Below are 20083 nucleotides of genomic sequence, written 5' to 3'. Positions count from 1 at the left end.
ACAAAGGCGCAATTTTACATACCAATGCCATTCTTACTGGAAGCATCAATTAGGGAAAAAAGGTCACTTTGACCTTAGCCAACTGTTCTCCGAATTCCCTCTTCACCCTCCAGATGTGTGCATGGTGTCTTAAGTTCTACATACGTCTCTCCCTTTCCCGTTTCATCCGTCCATGGCTTTCTTTCAGTATGCTTACGGAGCATGCATAGGCCTTTTCTAAGAAATCAGACTCTACACATTTGAAGCTGTAAGAGTGTCATCATAAGAGCCATGAGCTGTATATGTAGATGCTCAGGGTAAGATTAACCTCATACTCTACCGACAAGGCATCAGAGGAGCATAGCCACAGATGTCACTAACACCCCAGGGTCTAGGGGTCTAGGAAGACAACTCATATAGACTGGTGTGACTGAGTTACTGAGCAATGACAGTATGGAAATATCACAGTTTTCACAGATGGAAAATAATATTTGACAAGTCTAAAATAGAGGGGACTTGAGATCTGTTAAAAATCTTACTCAGAAAATTATTAAATTTGTTTCCTATAGTTATAGAAAGAATAAAGTTAAATAATAAATTTATATGCTTAAGTTTAGACTTTAAAATTTTCAATTAATTAATAAAAGCTTATTTATTTATTTATTGATTGATTGATTGATTGATTTATTGATTTATTTATTTATTTAATCACTGTGTCTCCCTGGCTGGCCACTGGAACTTGCTATGTAGACAACACTGTTTTGGAAGTCATACAGACTCTGCTTGCTTCTGCTCCTGGCCCCTGACCCCTGGGTGTTGGAATTAAAGCAGTGCATCACATCCCTAGCCTTTTACCAACATTTTAATGAAATGCCTGCATTGGTTTAGTTTTGACAAAAAACATACAAATAGTGTTAAAGGATAATTTAACTACGGTAAATTTTTGCAATTTGAAAACGGGTTCATTCCTCAAAAATGCCCCATGCTTTAATATTGAGAGTCCCCAACCTACCCAGTACTTGTCAAGAAGTTCTGACATAGAACATGCATCACTGTGGAGGAATGGATGCTTCCAGGCCTTTCCTTCCCACCTCCCCTCCCCTCCCTCCCCTCCCTCCCCTCCCCTCCCCTTCCCTCTCCCCTCCCCTCCCCTCCTCTCCTTGCTTCCCCTCCTCTCCTCCTCTCCCGACCTCTCCTCTCCTCTTTCCTCCCTTCCCTTCCCTCCTCTCTCCTCTCCTCCCTTCCCCTGTCCTCCTCTCCCCTTCCCTCTCCGTCTCACTCATTCTTTCATTTCACTCAGTAGATCACTGAGCTACTTCAGAAGCTGTCTCAAGCTGTCTCAACCACGAATGCTAAACCATTCCTCTAGCCACACGCGCTAAACCATTGCTCTAAGCCTCCAGAGCTGGGAAGCAGATGAGAACTGCACAGTCCTGGCAGGCTGCAGCTAATGGGTAGGCACCACAACGGCGACTGCCCTCACACAAGGTGGCAAGGGGCTTCCCATACTGAATGTGCTGTGTTGAGTCTGCAGCCTTACTCCCTAAATCTCTGCGTCTTTGGTGTTCCCTAGCAACAAAAGCAAAAGATCAATTTAGAAAAGTGCTTTCTAGAACATTCCATCTAGCCACTCGCCAAGTCACTTTGGTTTATGTGATCAAGTGATTGAATTTCAGGGAGATTTGTCACTGGCTGTCATTGGCTGCAAAGTTTGAAGAACACGGCTTGATATGTACTAGACTCTGTGCTGATGGACTCCACCTCCATCACAAGCAGGGACCACTTTCAAGTAGAATTAGTAGTCTCCACATCTCACTGCGAGCCGATAGTGTTGCTAGGAAAACTGATAATTATGTGTCAAAATGGCGGGTGCAGAACAGAAAAGGGGTTCAGGAGACAAGAAAGGTTTTGATCCAAATCAGCACGCTCATAGTGCATTTGTTGATCTTCTATAGTCAGATAATTTAATAAATACCATTAGTTATATGTTTAACAAGACACTGATTTCCAAACGGAGAGAACTGAAAACAGAGCAAGGCTACGAGTTACTGATCCTAGCATGTCCATACCACAGCCAGGCTACTAGTTACTGACCCTAGCCTATCCATACCACGGCAGGCTAATAGTTACGGATCCTAGCCTGTCCATACCACAACCAGGCTGCTAGTTACTGATCCTAGCCTGTCCATACCACAGCCAGGCTGCTAGTTACTGACCCTAGCCTATCCATACCACAGCAGGCTACTAGTTACTGATCCTAGCCTGTCCATACCACAGCAAGACCTGATGTTTATAATGAACTACAATTAAGCTTTAAACACTCAGAAAGGTCTAAAACCCCACATGGCTTGATTTCTGACCCTTCCCGTTAGACTCCAATCGTATGCCTTTCCAGGTATAAAAGCCATAGCTGCAGTAGCCAATAGCATTACTTACCCTGCCTCCCAACCATGTGGTGCCACACTACTCTGGTAGGCACCTCCTCTATATTTCGCACAATGAGGCTAATGCAGAGCAGTGGGGACACTCTTGAGACACAGCTCTCAGTGGTGTGCCAGTGAAGCACTTCCTTGCCACCTGCCTTGTGCATTCCTTATAAACTACCCCTTACTTAGGGACAACACAGCAGAAAGACATAAACCTAGTGAATGCATTCCAATCTTTGAACACAAGCTTCGTTTATAAATAAACATTCTCAAGACTTTGCACTGTCGATGACTAAGAAGTGACTTCTAAGGCTGATGCTAGGATATCAACCATTGTTTACTAGAGAACAATCTCTCTGGAAACTTCTGTGTGTCTATGTGTGCGCATGTTTGTGTGCCGCTGTGTGTACATATATGTTGAGTTCAAGAGTTGACCACATTTGTTGTTCCTCAGGAAGAAATAACCTTATTTTATTTTTTTTTAAAAAAAGGTCTGTCAGTGAACCTGGAGTTTAGATTCAGCTCTCTTGACTAGACTGCAGGTCCCAGAGACCCTCATCCGTCCGTCCGTCCTTCCTTCCGCTCCGTCTCCTAGCGCTGGGGTTACGGATATGCACCTTGCCCACAGCATTTTACCTCAGTGCTGTGAATCTGAGTTGAGATCCTTATATGGAGTTGAGAACACTTTACCAACTGAGCCACTTCCCAGCCCTGGAAATATTTTAATAGAGAAATATCATGAAGAAAGGAAAGGAACAGCTCAAAATAATGAGTTTTGCTACCAGTCATGCGAGCAAGTTGTGGGCTCATTGCAATACTACTCTCTAGGGCATTCTTCCTTCTTTCCCAGCAAGGCAACACAGACATGTGAAACAAAGAAACAGAAAGTCCCGCCCCGTGAGCAGTTAGGTGCACACATTCTCTTCCATCTGTAATGTGTGGATGCACTGCTGACAATGAAGTGTTCATTTCAGATGCTCTACCCACACACTCTGGGTATGGAACACGAGTGTAGGAGAACAGGTAAGCGATGGGTATGGACCTTGGTTATGTTTGGTGCCATGTTTTCTCCTTACTGATTTTAGACAAGATGGCCATGGAAGCACAGGTAGGCCCCAAGATAAAAAACAGAAGTGAAGGGAACCCCTTCCCCAAATGAGTCTGGAACACTAGAAACAGGCAGCCAGTTTTCTGATGCCAGAGCGACATATTTACTCTGAGGGTGAGGACTAGGTGAAATAAACTCTTACTTTTGATGCAGTTTACTAAATGCACTTATTTATGACACTTTAAGGTAATGCTTAGGTCTGCCTTTATCTGGAGCTTTGTCATTTACAATGAAGCATTTATGTTTGATACGAGCTGACATGACAGGCTCTTTGCCTTGACACTCATGGGAGGCAGTTTGAGCTCTGCAATCTCCAAGTCAGAGGAATAACTTAAGTACTGCTTACACTGTCAGTAGCAAGGATGTTTTAGGTAAGGCTAGACCAACCTTGGCTCAAGCCGTCCTGACAGGATGTTTGCTTGACTTCCACATTCTCCATAGTGTCTCCTTTCGAGACTTCCCCGGGAGATGGTCTTCTCTCAAAGATGTTGTTGTTGTTGTTAACCTGGGTCCCATTTTGCTTTAGTAGTCTGAACACCTCAGCCTCCAAATCTCTAATCTAGAAAACAAAAGTCCACTCATAAATTGGGCTATCCTGCACTCCTCTGGGCAGAGCTGCCTCACCATTAGTGACTGTGAGAACTTCACTCACCCGAACTTGCAGGCCTTGGACTTCAAGCAGGTGAGCCTTTTCCACCTCCTCCCGCTTCTTTCTTTCTACTTCCTGTCTCTTGATGAAATCGAGCTCTCTAAAGAAGAAAATTAGAGGCTCAATTGTAGAAAACTTTCAGTAAGTGCGGAAATGTGGAAATTCTTTCAGAAGCACTCAAGTACACCGCGGGATAAACACTTGAGAGCTGTTTAAATAAATGAAACTCAAATGTAGTTAGTGGGGAAGTTTATGGCAACAAGTGAAAAGACATCTTTAATGATTTAATCACAAGTACGGAAAGTATATTGATTTTTCTCAGCATGCTGTGCATCCAGAGCTCATGGACACAGGAGTTATGGCACGATGACTCTGTGGGGAAGTTAATGGTGGTAGCCTCCTGTCAGCAGAAATGATTTTATATTTTTAATACTTAACAACAGATGAAAGTAGACGTATCTGAAGAGTTACTTAGAGAGAAACCAGTGGAGGGGCATAGAGACAACTGTCACACTTTCACGGGTAATACAGAAGAAGGTGACACTCGTCCATTCTGAAAGCCAACCTGGTCATTTCTTACAGCGAGATGCAGTGTTGTTAGTAGGAACTTGCAATGGTGATGTATTGAGTTCATAATAACAAAGAGCAATCATCCTCCTTCAGATGATTTCTTATGGCTATTTGTTTGAGCTATTAAAATATTACTTCTAAGACAGGAAAGAAACAAGATGATGTACATACACATTGAGCTTCTAAGGCTTGTCACAGAAAACCACAAAAGGTGCTGGTGTTTGGTCTAGTGAGTCAGGAATAATTCATGAGAATCCCTCTGGGCATGCTCAGTAACGTCAAACCCAGGAGGAGGAGAGGAAGATGCACAGCTCAGAAAAGAGCTACTGAAATTTCACAGCAGGGCATGGCAAGGGTCTGCCTTAGTGTGGTGACCTGGGGCCCTGACAGTCGTACTGAGAAACGCAGCTCGTGTGGAGGCCTTGTAAGTCAGTGTCCACACTGCCTGTAGAGGCGAGGTCTGTGGAAACTGATTTTAAGAACACAGACGAGGCCCATCCAGCCTTTTCTGCATGTAGCATGCCCAACTGTCAGCCAAGCATCCTGACTAAGCTCAGCCGCACTCCTGGCTCCTAAATCATAGAGATGCTTTCCAAAAGAACCAACAAGTCTCAATGCTATCAGACACTCAGGCGGAGTCAAACAGCAACACCCAGAATGTTCCCATGAGAAAAGTTACTCCCTTAATCCACCATGGCTGTGATCTGACAGGGACAGCCCGGCCTGTCCTTCTGCCCCCTCTGACTAGTGTAAACACCCGGGGACAAGCCTTCCTCTCCCTGTGCCTGTGCTGCCCTTAGCTCACTATGAGCACTTACTTTTGCTGGAAGTCTTTGATCAGCTTCTTTGCTTTGTTGTATTTCTTTTCCAGGGCTTGGTACTGGCTCTGAGTCTCTTTGAGATGCTCATTCACCGTATGACATAATGTCTGAGCCTCGATCCAGTAGCTCTCCAACTTCAGCATCCGTTCTTTATTCTCTTCTATATTCTGTTGCAGTTGGTTCTTTTCTAGTTCCCACCTTACTTTCTCATTTTCGGCTGCTTGAAGCTGGAGAAAACAAATGTCAAGGCAAAAATAATTTGGGCATGTCTGTAGCACCATCTCTCCACACTATTAGCTTTTTAAGATAAAACCCTATTGTTATATACAATCAGTCAGTCATCAAAACAGCTCAAGATGAGAAGAGCAACTGTTCTTTCCATATCCATAGAGGATAAAACGGAAGGCTTGAAAAGAGAAATGATTTGCTCAAGGTTACCCATCTGATAAAAGACCAAACACAAATCTGACATGAACTCCCATGAACTCTCTTTGCTAGCATGCCGTTTGAAATACTGCAAGCAGGAAATGGTGTCTAGCGCATCACTGATTAGGTCCACTAAATGTTGACACACGTTGTTTGAAAGCACGTTAAATAAAGAGTAGGACAGGAAGTTGATGATTAATTAAGAAGGGAGCGGGGGTGGGAAAGGAGCAGAAGCAAAGGCACTAATGGTGAGGAAGGGACTTAGCTTATGGGTTGTTCTCCTCAACACGTGGGCACGAGGTTCAGGCTTCTAAGAGTTACCACCTGTGTCTCGGGTGGTGACTCAGGTGCCCTTAGAGTCAGAGGGCACCTGTGCTCTCACCACTCTGCATCCTTGCAACACCTCGTGGGCACCCTAACCATTTGAGAGAGTCAGCTCCTGTTACTGTGCTTTTAACCCTTTGGGGGATGTTTCTAGGTTGTTGATTTCAACTGACATGAACACATTCTGTCACTCAGTATATCACAGGGAGTGTTAAATACATCTACAGCTTTTCAAACCTTACTTTATACTATGTATAAAAGACAGGGAAAAAATAAAGGCATTAATAGTTGTCCTGTTAATTTAAATCCCTCCAACGGATCAAAAAGACAGCTCTGTGTAGTTTCTGTCTCTGGAAGTTCTTAGAAACACAGAGTGCAGTTTTTTTTTCTGGGCCTCTTGGTTATAGAGTCCAGGAAAGAGGAAGCCGGTCCAGCGCTGCTCTTAATACAGAACTCATGACACTGAGTTTCAGATGAGGGTTTAAATTGCCCTGACAACCACGTTCTCTTCACCTTGCTACTCTGTCTACCCTTTCTACGTACAAAGCTATCAAGGTTCAAATGACATCCCCATTCTATAGAGCATTGAACAAATGGAGATACACATTCACACAAATGTACACATTTCTATGTCACAAGAATAGTTTTGTGAAAAGTATTTTACTAAATACATGTGGACAAGAGGTTACAAAGTAAAGATTAGTCCCAAACACTGAAGTGAAGAAATCTATATAACATTGATAATAATCACATGTTTTCAAGTGTTATCATATACCAACCTAAAAGGAAAATATAAAATAGTAATTTGTAGACTTTTCTAAATTAATTCTTCATAAATAAATGCCTAAGCCTGTCTATGGGAGCATTTATAAACACAGGGGCTCTTTTCCCTATTTGTAACCAACAGTTTATAAGATCTGCTTTTTAAAGTCAAAAAACAGTTTTCAGATAAAAAGGGCTTGGTTTTTTACAGCATCTTTAATGAATGCTTTATAGCAGTTGTTTAGGTACCAGCCCTGCTAGCTTTAAACTTAAAATTCACGGTGCGCCGCGGACACCATGAATGATGCTGAAATAAGCTTTGACTAGAGAGCTCCAGAGCGTATTAGTCAGGAATGCCACTTAACCAAAGTAGCCAGCTAACTCATCTCCACTTAACCAGCTAACTCATCTCCATTTAACCAGCTAACTCATCTCCATTTAACCAGCTAACTCATCTCCATTTAAAACACATGGAAAACCCAAAGCATGTATTCACTGTGAATCAGAAAACAGATCACTCGACGTAGGCAATAATTATTTTGTAATTTTAAAAAGACTATGGAAACAATACAGCATCGTTTGAAAGCAACTGAAGATATTTTTAAGTCTCTGAAAACATACATTTGATAGAAATGAACAACAATAGCTAGAACTGTATCTTGTACAAGAATTTTACAGTTTCCTTTGATGTCTCACTATTTCATAGAGATTAAAAATATTTTCTTTTATTAATATTTTTCTCTTCAACAAATTTAAATAATGTGAAGTGAGTATATCTCAAGATTTCCAGTAGCAGCTGAATCTAAATTAATTACACAATGCATAGAATGAGCTTATAACTTTACTTCTTAGACATGGGAAGTTTTTCCTAAAAAGAAATTAATGTTCCACATTAAAACAATACATTGCTTCCAGTAAATTAGCTGAAATTATTATAAGGTAAATGACAGAAAGGAGATTTGCTATACCAGCTTATATTTTAGAAATTAATACACAGATGCTTGAGCCATTAAAAATATTATTTTTAATGAAATTTCAGAGAGACTAAACAGTTTAAATCTACTTAAAACACCAAGTGCCCTGTGGCCTTCTCTGGTTATGTGCGGTTATGCTCAGTCTCAAGACAGGTCCATCGATGTACTTAATGTTGGAAATGACCATCTCATGGAAATATGCTCTCAAGTGCACGGGAGCAAATCCATTACTCCCAGAGTATCTGAAGTTTAAAGAGTACAATTCAAACACCACGGAGCGGTGCTTACCTTGGTCTTCAATTTTTGAATCTCTGCTTCTGTAACTGCATGTTTGATTTGCAACTGAAAATTGAAAAGAAAAACATCTCAACTAAGAGTGTTTCTATATTTTTAAAGACTCAGCAGCGAGAAGAATATCTTATGACACAATTAAAAAAATGCTCAGGACCCTGCTGCATTGCAGCAGGTTGTAATTACAAATGTCTAGCATGTAAAATGACTCAGTGGGTGCAAACTAATTAAACATAGGGTTTATGACTCACGGTCCCTAATATCCGATTAAGTTACCAGTTTAATTGCTAAGGGGCCAAAGAAAAGAAAACTCATTTCTTGGCCTCTGCTGCTCTGCCTTTACGATCTGAGCGTCCAGGAGCTGTTTCCTTCCTGAGGCTCGCCCACAGAATGGCTTGAGCCAGCCAGTCAACAGGCCTCGCACAGTGTGAAGAGTCATTCCCACATCGTGCAGAAAGGTGGCGCTGTGGCTCTGTGAGTCGCTCTCACATTCCGCAGAGCAGCTCTGCAGCAGAGGAAGGAGTGGGACGCAGTGGCACAGAAATCTCCGGTTTGTTTTCCGTTTGTGTTCCTTTTTAACCGCAGGAAAGGTACAGATTCAAAATTCTGCCTTCCAAAAGATCTACCTGTATAAAGACTCCAAGCCCCAAAGCATTTTCTTTACAACACAATAGTGGTCTTTGCCATTTGTTTGCTTTACTCCCCCGCCCCCACTCCCTCCCCGACCACGACTGTTTTCCTTCTAGGGGTCATTCATTTCTTTAAGGGCTAAACACCCTTGAATTTAGGGAAAACAGTTTACAGGTTCACAATTTGTTCTCTGGATGTTTTTGATGGGAAGGATGTTTTTGAAATTCCCAATTCTCCCGGTTTTATAGGTCCAAACAGCCCAGTGGAGGGTCTGGGGAGGGAGACACTTTGCAGCCAAGCCCATGAACATTTTCTGCTCTGCAGCTGAGCACAGCCACTAAGTGATGCAGGTGGCACTGTTTCTTTTGGTTATGCTGAATCCTAAATTGGTTTGCCACAAAGTTACTGAAGACCACATCCCACCATCTCACCCCCCCCCCTTTTTTTTTTGTCCAAAGTACTTCGGAGTTAGGACTGTACCGAATCTGGGTTTCTTGGTTTTATGCCACAATCTTAGTGGTCCGTCTCACTCAGATGCCATTAGCAGATACCCAAAGTGTGAGTGTGCCAGGCAAGGAAACTACACCAAGCTTTCTCAGTGAAAAATACTGGCAGAGGTCTTTTGTGCTCACCAGAAATCCTGATCCCTTAGTGAGTACAGCGATGTGGGGAAACTGAGGCTCAGAGCAAATGATCAACCTAACTGTACAAAAAAAACCAACACTAGAACTGGATTAGATCTTGGATATCTAGGTTCTGATCTTGTGCCATTTCTCTAAAAAATTAAAGATGAACTTTATAAGCATCTACTGAGGGGCTCTAGGCAAGATGCTGTAAAGATAACACCCCCCCACACACCTCTCTCAAATAAACAGCCATGATAACCTGCCACTCAAGAATAAAGCCACAAAAGAATATTCTTTAATATACAACATGGAAATGTATATACAACCACAAGGAATTATTTTCCAGAGGTATTATATTCTTAGAGAATAAAGCAAATTCATATGCCTGGATGATTTTTTTCCCATCCATTACTAACAAAAATATCTACTCTGTTGTTTAAACTAATCTGAGTGTGGGCTCTGTTTATAGCTTTCAGTAAGAACGCGCGCGCGCACACACACACACACACACACACACACACACACACGCACACGCACACGCACACGACTAACTGTAACTGAATCAAAATGTCTACGTGTGACTACCAGAAAGGGGCAGGCAGAAGCCTCGTCAGCATCACCTGCAGCACTCCACTTAGCCTGTGCAGGCGTGGAAAATATTTTGGAAGTGAAAAATATTATCTTTGCAGGGGAGTTTTAAGAGTGCTCTAGAACCAGACATTTTCTATCAGATAAGAGCAACATTATCGGCTCTCGTGGCACCAGGGCAGCCTGCCTGGAATTCACACACAACTCTGAGAAACGGTTTCTGCACTGTGTAGACTTTTTTCTATCGTTTATGCACTGGACTGAGGCCTGTTTTGTCTGCAGGGAGCTAATGGAGCTGGAGGTGTTTTTGAAGATATATGATGTTATTAAAATGTAGCAGTGGCAAATCTTTGCCATCTTTTTCTAAGCTTAATAGATGGTGCTTTGGTTTTGGTTGTTTTTTTTTTTTTTTCCAACAAAAGTGGGTTTTATTTCAGGGAACTACATATGCAAAACAAGCTGCAATTAGCTGGTGGAGTCGTAACTCAACCTGGTCAGAAGGTCCCCACCAGGGTGGTGAACTGAGCGCAGGGCAAACCTCTAACAAGGCTGCTTGGATTCTCAGAATGTGGTTATTAATGAGCAACGTGTTGGTTACATCTCTCAGACTGTGATTACAGCTCCTTTAAAAATAAGCATCTGCTTACTGCTAAAGAGGTAACAACTCACAGCTCCCCTTGTCAGTGAACCTTCCACATAGATGGCTTTATTTAGTCTCGAGTTTATTTTTCACAGACTTAAATCACACAGTTTTTAGACTTTGGCTTCCCCTAACAACAAAAGCAGATTTGTTTTCGCTGGTACTAGCAGTTCTGGCTACCAAAGCTGTGGTGGGGATACCTCAGCCCTGTAAAGAGAGGATCCACTCTGACTCAGCCTCTCTCTTCTCTACTTCCCACCCAGGAAGTCAGTCAGAACAACTTTCAATCCGAAGGGCAGAAACTAAAAAACAAAACGAACAAACAAACAAACAAAAAACCCAACAAACAAAAAGCCAAGCCAAGCCAAACTGTTCACAGGGACAGGAGCTCAAGCTATTTAGTGGCTAGGAAGATGTCTGCGTGGGTCAGAGGATTTGTTGCTAGCCTGTAAGGACCTGAGCCTGGATCTCCAGCACCCACATTAAAAACACTGAGCATAATTAGTCACCAAGCACAGACACTATTGCAATACGCCAGCAAGATTTTGCTGAAAGGACCCGATATAGCTGTCTCTTGTGAGGCTAGGCCGGGGCCTGGCAAACACAGAAGTGGATGCTCACAGTCAGCTATTGGATGGATCACAGGGCTCCCAATGGAGGAGCTAGAGAAAGTATCCAAGGAGCTAAAGGGATCTGCAACCCTATAGGCGGAACAACATTATGAACTAACCAGTACCCCGGAGCTCTTGACTCTAGCTGCATATGTATCAAAAGATGGCCTAGTCGGCCATCACTGCAAAGAGAGGCCCATTGGTCCTGCAAACTTTATATGCCTCAGTACAGGGGAACGCCAGGGCCAAGAAGTGGGAGTGGGTGGGTAGGGGAGCAGGGTGGGGGGGGAGGGTATGGGGGACTTTTGGGATAGCATTTGAAATGTAAATGAAGAAAATACCTAATAAAAATTGGAAAAAATAGAAAAGACCCCCCCTCCCCCCGCAAAAAAAAAAAAAACAAAACAAAACAAAACACCGGGCCATGCTCAGTGGCGGGCTCCCTGTGGCCCCAGGGCTCTGGCAGAGGAGGACATGAGACAGGATCCTTGTGATGTGCTGTTGACTCAGCTTCAGGGTTAGTGAGAGACCCCGTCTCAAGGGAATGGCTGGGGTGGGGGTGGGTAACAGACAGAGCAGAACACTGGATGTCCTCTGGCTTGTAAGCATGTGCATCTGTGCATACATGTGTGTATACAGCACACATACACTCACACACAAGCATGTGCATCTGCGCATACATGTGTGTATACAGCACACATACACTCACACACAAGCATGTGCATCTGCGCATACATGTGTGTATACAGCACACATACACTCACACACAAGCATGTGCATCTGCGCATACATGTGTGTATACAGCACATATACACTCACACACAAGCAAAAGAAAATCAAAACAAACACAGCTCAATGAAAAAAGGAGAGAGAAGTCTATCTCAATGTAAAGTGCCAAGTGAGATAAAGTGCCTGGAAAGGAGCGGTAGGGATTGACCAGGCAGTGAGCTCCAGGCTTCATTTGATGGTAGGACACATTCTGGCACCGCCCTTAGTGGGTGGAGAACCTTTCCAGCCAGTGCAAAAGGTGGACAGCTTCTACTTTCCTGCCACACTGAGACCTCAGGGCAGCGCCTCTCCCTTCCCTGGCATCTCACATTTGCTCAGAGGCAGCTGTCAGAGCCAGAAAGGAAGTCAGGAGGGTGCTGATCTGCTTCACACATGGAGCTGTAGATCTCAGAGCAAAGGGAACGGGAGAGAGTTGCACTGCTCACCATGCCCAGCGAGCTCTGCTTTCTCCTCACAGTTCTTGGAATGAAACGGGGATCTTCAGATTTGTGATTACAGATGACACACTTGCTGAAATTACGTGTCTCACTTTGAGACTTCAAAGTACTGAAGACAAAATAAGCAAATCCATGTGTCCATGGGTGCAGTTATCACCATGTGTCCATGGGTGCAGTTATCACCATGTGTCCATGGGTGCAGTTATCACCATGTGTTCATGGGTACAGTTATCACCATGTGTCCATGGGTACAGTTATCACCATGTGTCCATGGGTACAGTTATCACCATGTGTCCATGGGTACAGTTATCACCATGGGTCCATGGGTACAGTTATTACCATGTGTCCATGGGTACAGTTATCACCATGGGTCCATGGGTACAGTTATTACCATGTGTCCATGGGTACAGTTATCACCATGTGTCCATGGGTGAAGTTATCATCTTACAGTTACTCTTGGAGACACCAGGGTAAAAGAAAGGAAAGACTAACAAGCAAAACACATAGTAAAGAAGGCTGAACACTTCACAAGGCAACAGAACACAGTGAGAGAAGGGGTACAGGGCATATGGCACCTGCAGTTAAGGGACTATCTAATGACACAAAACAGATAACAGGAGCCCGAGACACTCAGATGATGGCTTTTAGAAAATTAGGCAAAAACACAAAATTAAACAAAATACACACACACACACACACCAAACTCCACTGAAACCGAGGTTTATAATAGACTAAAATGAGAATCAAGGGCTGCAAACACAAAGCAGAGTCAGTCATTAATTAGAAGGAGGGACTCAGGCCGTAGCTCAGAGTGCTGGCCCCTCCATCTCACACTTGGGTAGGGTATTAGAAAGGAAGCCCACCACTCAGAAACTGTGGCAAAGGTTAGCTGCAGCCTGAAGACAAGAGAAGCACCTCTCTCCAGACTGATGTCAGACCTTTTAAAAATATATGCCTAAAGCAATGAAGCTAACCATGCAATACTTTCAGTTAAACAAACAAACAAACAAAAAAACAAACCAAGAACAAACTGTCAAGCCTAGCCAATTATAATGGTGCACGGTGATTAGAACATCATCACTCTTGGTATGAAAAGCTCACAAAACCTGCGTCTGCCATAAACACCAAATAAATTACGCAAGAGACAAACTGAGGAATTAAAATTTTAAAATAGGATAGGAAATAAAGTTTTTAAAGGAAAAACAAAAGAATATAATACTTGCAAGTATATTATAAAGCTACCTGAAATGTTTTAAAAGTATAACAAATTTTAATTGTTCATTATTCTTAAAACTCAAGGGTTTTAATCAAACATCTTCATACAGAGAATGCAAATGGTATTTGTTTCAATTTTTAAAGTTATGTAAAGAGAACAAATTCTAATGACTTGAAGATAATCTGAGTAACAGCCAACAAATACAAAAGGAACACAAAGCACAAAATGAGTTAAGCATAGTAATAAATACCATCAATAATATTACATATTCAAATTGACAACATTTTCTTTGTAAGAGATACAGAGTCTAACATTGTATATAGTTAAGTGTAGTAAAAGAAAATGTTTCAGTTGGCTTTGTTAGATATAGGCACACACTTAATACTACAACAAGAGTGGCTGTCAAATATTTACATCAAATTATAACCTAAAAGCAAAAGGAAGTCATTGATAGATTTCATGTGCTTTCAACATACCATTGAGTAGACAAAAAAAAAAAAAAAATTATGGAGGTATAAATTTTCTACTAAATAGGTTCAAGAAAAATAAATAAAGATTCAGAACACTTCAAATGTATCAAGTTAATCACAAATATCCATATTAACCTACAATTAAAACATCATTTGCAAATAAATCAGTTGAAAATTCAGTATCTGATCACAATGTAATAAAATGGTAGATTAATAAAATAATTTCTTGGGCTGGTGAGATGGCTCAGTGGGTAAGAGCACCCGACTGCTCTTCTGAAGGTCCAGAGTTCGAATCCCAGCAACCACATGGTGGCTCACAACCATCCATAACAAGATATGACTCCCTCTTCTGGTGTGTCTGAAGACAGCTACAGTGTATTTACATATAATGAATAAATAAATCTTTAAAAAAAAATAAAATAAAATAATTTCTTCAGTTACTAAAGTCAAAATAAAAATAAAACAAGAAAAATGGAAATTACAGATTGTTTCCAAAGTGAAGTCCGTAAGGCTGCTAATACACTGGGCGCCGGGCGAAAGGCGCAGCACCAAACAGGCCCCTCCTGACTGCTGCCCAGTACAACAAGGAAGTGTGACAATAAATTAAGGCTGAGTTATAAGAAGCTGACACATGAACAAGTAAACACACCCAGGAAAGGAGATGGCCGTATTAATAAATGCATACAGGCAGGGATGGCTGAGGTAAGGGAAAACTTTTGTTTGGGCCCAACATAGCAAACTAACAAACACCACGACCTTCTTTGAAAGCAATGTGGATCTGCCTAAGAGAGAAGGTCACAGATGTGCTTCAGGCCACCATTTAAAACATAAGAAATGCTTGTGAAGGAAGTTTTTAAAAACAACCAAGGGGGTGGGGGGGTCTGGAGTTGCAAATATAGAGACATAGAGCAGGGAATGCCAGCAACCAGGAAGTGGCACCTCACCTTTCCCACATAACCCTGCTAAGTCAGGCCAGCCTGCTCCTCACCCTGAAGCTATGACCTCCTGACTGCTATCTAAGTCAGGCCCATGTGACAGGAACCTTTGGTGCTGACAGGAGGGAGGGAGCAGCAGACCCGGGAGTAAGTTAACAGTGAGACAGTGTGCTCACAGCAAGGGGAGGGCGCGGGAAGCCGGAAGTAATCACACTGTGACAGGCACACGTGCCAGCATACATGATGCCCAAGACTCTTGAGACTCGGGAGATAATGCCACTGCCATTATTCACCAATGATTAGAAGCACAGATACTGATCTGACTTCTATATTATACAGATAGGAAAACAACTGTGTCAAACTACTGAGAAAAGCAAATAATAACTTTTAGGCAACAGGTAAAATTTTGATATTTCTGATGATGGGTAGAAAAATAAAAAAGACACAAGAAAATATGAGAAAAGAAAACACATAAGCCAAGAGGACACACAAAGGTTCTAATAGTAAAGTGATAACTACAAACATAAAGGGACTATGTTCACTAACTGCAAAGACTCCCATAATAATTGATTAAAAAATAAGATTCAGGAATAGACTACTGAAAGGAAAAACATTTGAATCAAATTTATAAAATGGATAAAACATATAATAAATAAATAGAAATTCAGACTGGGCAGTGGTGGCACACACCTTTAATCCCAGCACTTGGGAGGCAGAGGCAGAGGCAGAGGCAGGTGGATTTCTGAGTTCGAGGCCAACCTGGTCTACAGAGTGAGTTCCAGGACAGCCAGGGCTACACAGAGAAACCCTGTCTCAAAATAAAAAGGAAAAAGAAAAAGAAAAAAAATTCAGACATCATGAAAGAAATGCAAGGCAAAAGAAACCCGTTTTAAGTTTTACTATTAACCAAAATAGAATTGGGGCAAAGTGTATCATGTGAGAGCAGAACATTACAAGGCTCAAATTACTGTAGCAATCCTGAGGCTAAGTGCAGCTAACAAGGGGCATAAGGTGTCTATGTATATAAAACCCTAAGTGACAGAAGGGTAGGGATGAGTAGGAGGCAGGCAGTAACACAGATGCCTTTGGAGGCTGGCAGGTCAGCACAGTCAGCCTCGAAGGGAGAGGGGCTCCCAGCCCAGCCCTGCCAGTTACTGCTGGCCTAGTGCCACCTAACAGATTCTGGGGCAGCCAGAATATACAGCTTACAGACACACTGGTGAGCATAGCAAGGCTCCATGGCTAGTTCTCAATTAGAGTCGCCAGAGCCCTAGCTAAATCCCTTGGGACACAAAACAAAACACAATTAGTGAATATAGGAAAGATATTTGTAAGGAGTAAGATAATCTGGGGGGGGGGGGTGTTGATGGGAAATCAGGAGATCAGTGTGAGAGTGGGAGAAGTAACCAGAATGCATTACACGCACATATGAAATGTCAAAGAATAAACATTATTAATATGAAATTTCAAATGAATAAAATGCTTTCTCCACTATACAGAGAAACCCTGTCTCAGAAAAAAAAAAAAAAAAAGAAAGCTTTCTCCAAAATGTACACTCTATTACTCAACAATGACAGAATTTCAGAAACAGAAACTCCTATGTTCAGAAATCATTAAGCCACAGTGATGCCATGATTGAAAAAAAATTCGGAAGATTACTTAACTCCTTCTGAGTCTAAGCCAATCTTTGAAATTGCTTTTGGTTAGTTTAGTCATGTCTTTAATTCTTATAGCTTGGCATTTATGCAGCAAGCAAAGATCTATGCACCTTCTGAGCGGTCAGCAAAAACACTTTCAGTCGATATAAATGAAGAGATCGCTAGTATGAGAAGATGCTGTTCCCCACATATCCGCTTATTAATTTGATTACAATAAAATTAATTTCAGAGGTAACTAGCAAAATGATTCAAGCACCCCATAATAAGCTGAGAGTAGGGCAAATTTTAAAATGAGAACCGCAGGCTAGAGATAGACATCAGCGGTGGAGCACGTGACCAGTGCCCAAAGCCCTAGGTTGGTTCCCAGTGCAAGAAAAAGAAAAGGAAAATTAGTGACTATGAATCCCCACATAGGGTATCTCTACCCACCTAACAAATGGGCTCGGGGCACACTGAGGAAGAAGGGGAGAAGGGGCAGAAAGAAATAAGAGCCAGAGGTGTGTTGTAAAATGCTGTCACCTGGATAGGACCGAGCCGTCACACTGGTGTCCACAGCTGCTACGGCTAGGTACCAACCTGATTCTGCAGGTTCCTGGGCCCCACAGGAGAGGCCATGAAATCATGGTGGACACACAGAACTGGGTGCTGACTGAGGGTAGTGGCAGGGGGTGGGATGGGTGATTGTGATCGAGAGACATGCTGGACATGCACAAACTTGTTTTTAAAAGATTGAAAAAGTTAAAACAGTTCTTCTTTAAGCCATCGGTTGGACAAGTTTGTCTGTGGAAAGTGCTCAGCAGGATGTCGTTTATGTGAAGAAATCAAGTTAGGTGCACTACACAACCAATCCTCAGAACACGCCTGACGCCAGTGCCAAGTACTTAGTGAGTACTTAACTGCTAGCTAGCTGACAGGAGCTGTCCAAAGACACACAATCTGTGGAAGAATCATGACCACAGAATTTAGTAGGAAAATAGAATAGGCCTAAAGTAAGACTGGATAAGGTGACAAAATAGGGAATTTTACTTAATGTAACTAAGAGAATCTTTTAACACCAGACTTGGAGGAAAAAGTCTATCTGGTTCTCTATACACATACCAAAGGGGTTACCCAGGCCTCTCTCTCTCTCTCTCTCTCTCTCTCTCTCTCTCTCTGTCTGTCTCTTTCTCTTTTTTCTTTCCATGGCTCTCTATATCAGGAGACCGATCTCTTCCGTTCCCAAACTAGCCTAGCCTACCTCCTTGTCTGTCTTAACGGGGGACTAAGCAGGAGGGAGAGGGCATGGGAGGGACAAGGTATCCATCACGGTGCCCTGGATGCAATTTCCACCAGGGCTGCATCCTGCAAAGCCATAGGTACTGAACGGCTTCTTTAGGCCAGAGGAGGAGGATGGCTACCAGCTATCACCATTCCTCGGACAGGTGACCACTCTGTGGCGGCTCTATGAACAGTTCAATGTCTGCTCACTGAACTGTTCTTTGGAGCTCTTTAGGCACTTCATTCTTACTAGATATCTGCCTACTTCAAGAAAAGAAAGAAAAAGAACTTTTTAGAAAAATGACTGCCCTAGAGGAACGAGGCTGTGACCAGGAACTAGAGCATCCGTAAAAGTAACAAATAATATACGTAACTTGAACTATCTTGAAATGATGCCTGAAATCACAAACTACCACCGTGACAGGTGACAAACACTGAAGTTGGTTATAGTAGAATGCAATCTGCTAAAACTTGTTTCCTCAAATTTAAGATTCAGACTCTTATTCAGAAAAGAGAGGATTCTTCATTCAATCTACAAACAAAAGCATACGAAACGAACGACCAAAGGAGCAGGTCCAGGCAAAGGTCGTGCGGGCCAGTGCTCACCTCTTTGAACTTGTGGCTGAGCTTGCTTGTGTCCAGGTCAGATGGGGAAAACATGTCCTCGTTCTCAGGCAGCTCAAAGACCTCAATGGCCACGTCACCACTAGGAAGAATAGGCCCGCCCTCATCCTCTTCTTCATCAGTGGCATACTCTCCAGTCTGAAAAGAAGGGGAGCGCAAAGATACAACCGTCCTTATCCTACACAGAGATGTTAGTAAACCAATTTTTTTATAAGAGAAAAGCATTTCACCAAATGGTCAGAGTGTTAAGGTTTAAATCCAGCATGCCTCATGCACCCGATGTTATAAACAGATGTTAGTGCGAAGATCCAAATTACCCAGTGCAGACCATACAGACAAGTGCACTTTAAAAGTGAGCGGAAGCAGCAGAAAGAGCTGTTTCTCACGCTGAGTATTTGACAGCTTCACTAAGTAAGACCACGTTGCTAAAGGGAATGAACGCCTTCTTTGTTACATTTATTTATGTGTGGGTACACGTGTGTAGGTGTACACATGCCATAGCACATATGCAGAGGTCAGGAAGCAATCTGTGAGAGTCTGTTCTCTCCTTCTACCATGTGGGGTCCAGGGACTGAACTCAGATCATCAGGCCCGGCATCAGACACCTTTACCTTCTGAGTCACCCCAATGGCCTAAAATACGAGGAATGTCTTTAAACTCCTACTTCCTGTGTAAATAAGCGGTACAATATCAGGTGCAAGGAGGAAGGAATAAGAGGTCAGCACTTCATAGAGCCAGCAAAGTCTTAATGAAGACTTCAAAAGCTTAGCAAATTGACTCTTGTCAACTACAGAGTTCAATCACTCGGGTTTTGTTTGTTAATTACAGAGGCAATGAACTGGTAGGCTAAAGGGCAACCCGGGGCTTCTAACTACACAAGTGCTGTGCTATACCTGCAGAGGACTCTGATAAAACTATTTTTTCTAGCCTGAAAAAAAAATCATCTAAGCTTTAGACAGCTTTATCTCGGACAGCCCAAGGTCTGAGCACATCATAAGACCATGTCTGCTACAGCGGCAATGCACACCCAGCATTCACTCTCCAGCTCAGAACTCTGCGACCTGGTAGTGTCCTGCTGTTAAGGCAAGCAGGAGCCTGTAGGTATTTGAGTTCATGACCTCTGAAATAAATGTGTGCCTTTGTTACTGACTTCCTCAACATTATTGGAAAGTAACTCCTCTCGGCAGCACCAGGCTATGAGGCTATAATTCAAAATAATTGCCTGACATTTTTACCTTATGTAACTTGAGGATAAATCACTGATTCAGTGGG

At 42.5% G+C, this 20083-nt stretch overlaps 1 protein-coding gene across 16 annotated transcripts in view; it reads right to left on the bottom strand.

Moving 5' to 3' along the window:
- The window catches only part of Ppp1r9a (protein phosphatase 1, regulatory subunit 9A), a 262790-nt gene that overhangs the window by 46281 nt on the left and 196426 nt on the right, over positions 1-20083 (bottom strand). For 14 of the 16 annotated variants that reach the window (XR_003956199.1, NR_156747.1, XM_006505071.4 and 11 more), the window contains 5 exons: positions 18794-18949; positions 8328-8381; positions 5551-5780; positions 4166-4262; positions 3901-4072 (listed from right to left, as the gene is read on the bottom strand). Coding sequence is in view for 14 of the 16 variants with exons in the window: in XM_006505071.4 (XP_006505134.1) it covers positions 3901-4072; positions 4166-4262; positions 5551-5780; positions 8328-8381; positions 18794-18949 (709 nt within the window). In the remaining 2 variants the exon portion in view is untranslated. Of the gene's footprint in view, positions 1-2848; positions 3117-3900; positions 4073-4165; positions 4263-5550; positions 5781-8327; positions 8382-18793; positions 18950-20083 lie in introns of those variants that run through there. The other 2 variants (XM_011241059.2, XM_017321590.2) reach the window with 2 other exon arrangements.

The sequence above is a fragment of the Mus musculus genome, chromosome 6 (genome assembly GCF_000001635.26).
Source record: "Mus musculus strain C57BL/6J chromosome 6, GRCm38.p6 C57BL/6J".
Taxonomy (NCBI): domain Eukaryota; kingdom Metazoa; phylum Chordata; class Mammalia; order Rodentia; family Muridae; genus Mus; species Mus musculus.
The sequence above is the reverse complement of the archived record's forward strand: the minus strand, read 5'-3'. Positions and strand labels throughout refer to the sequence as shown.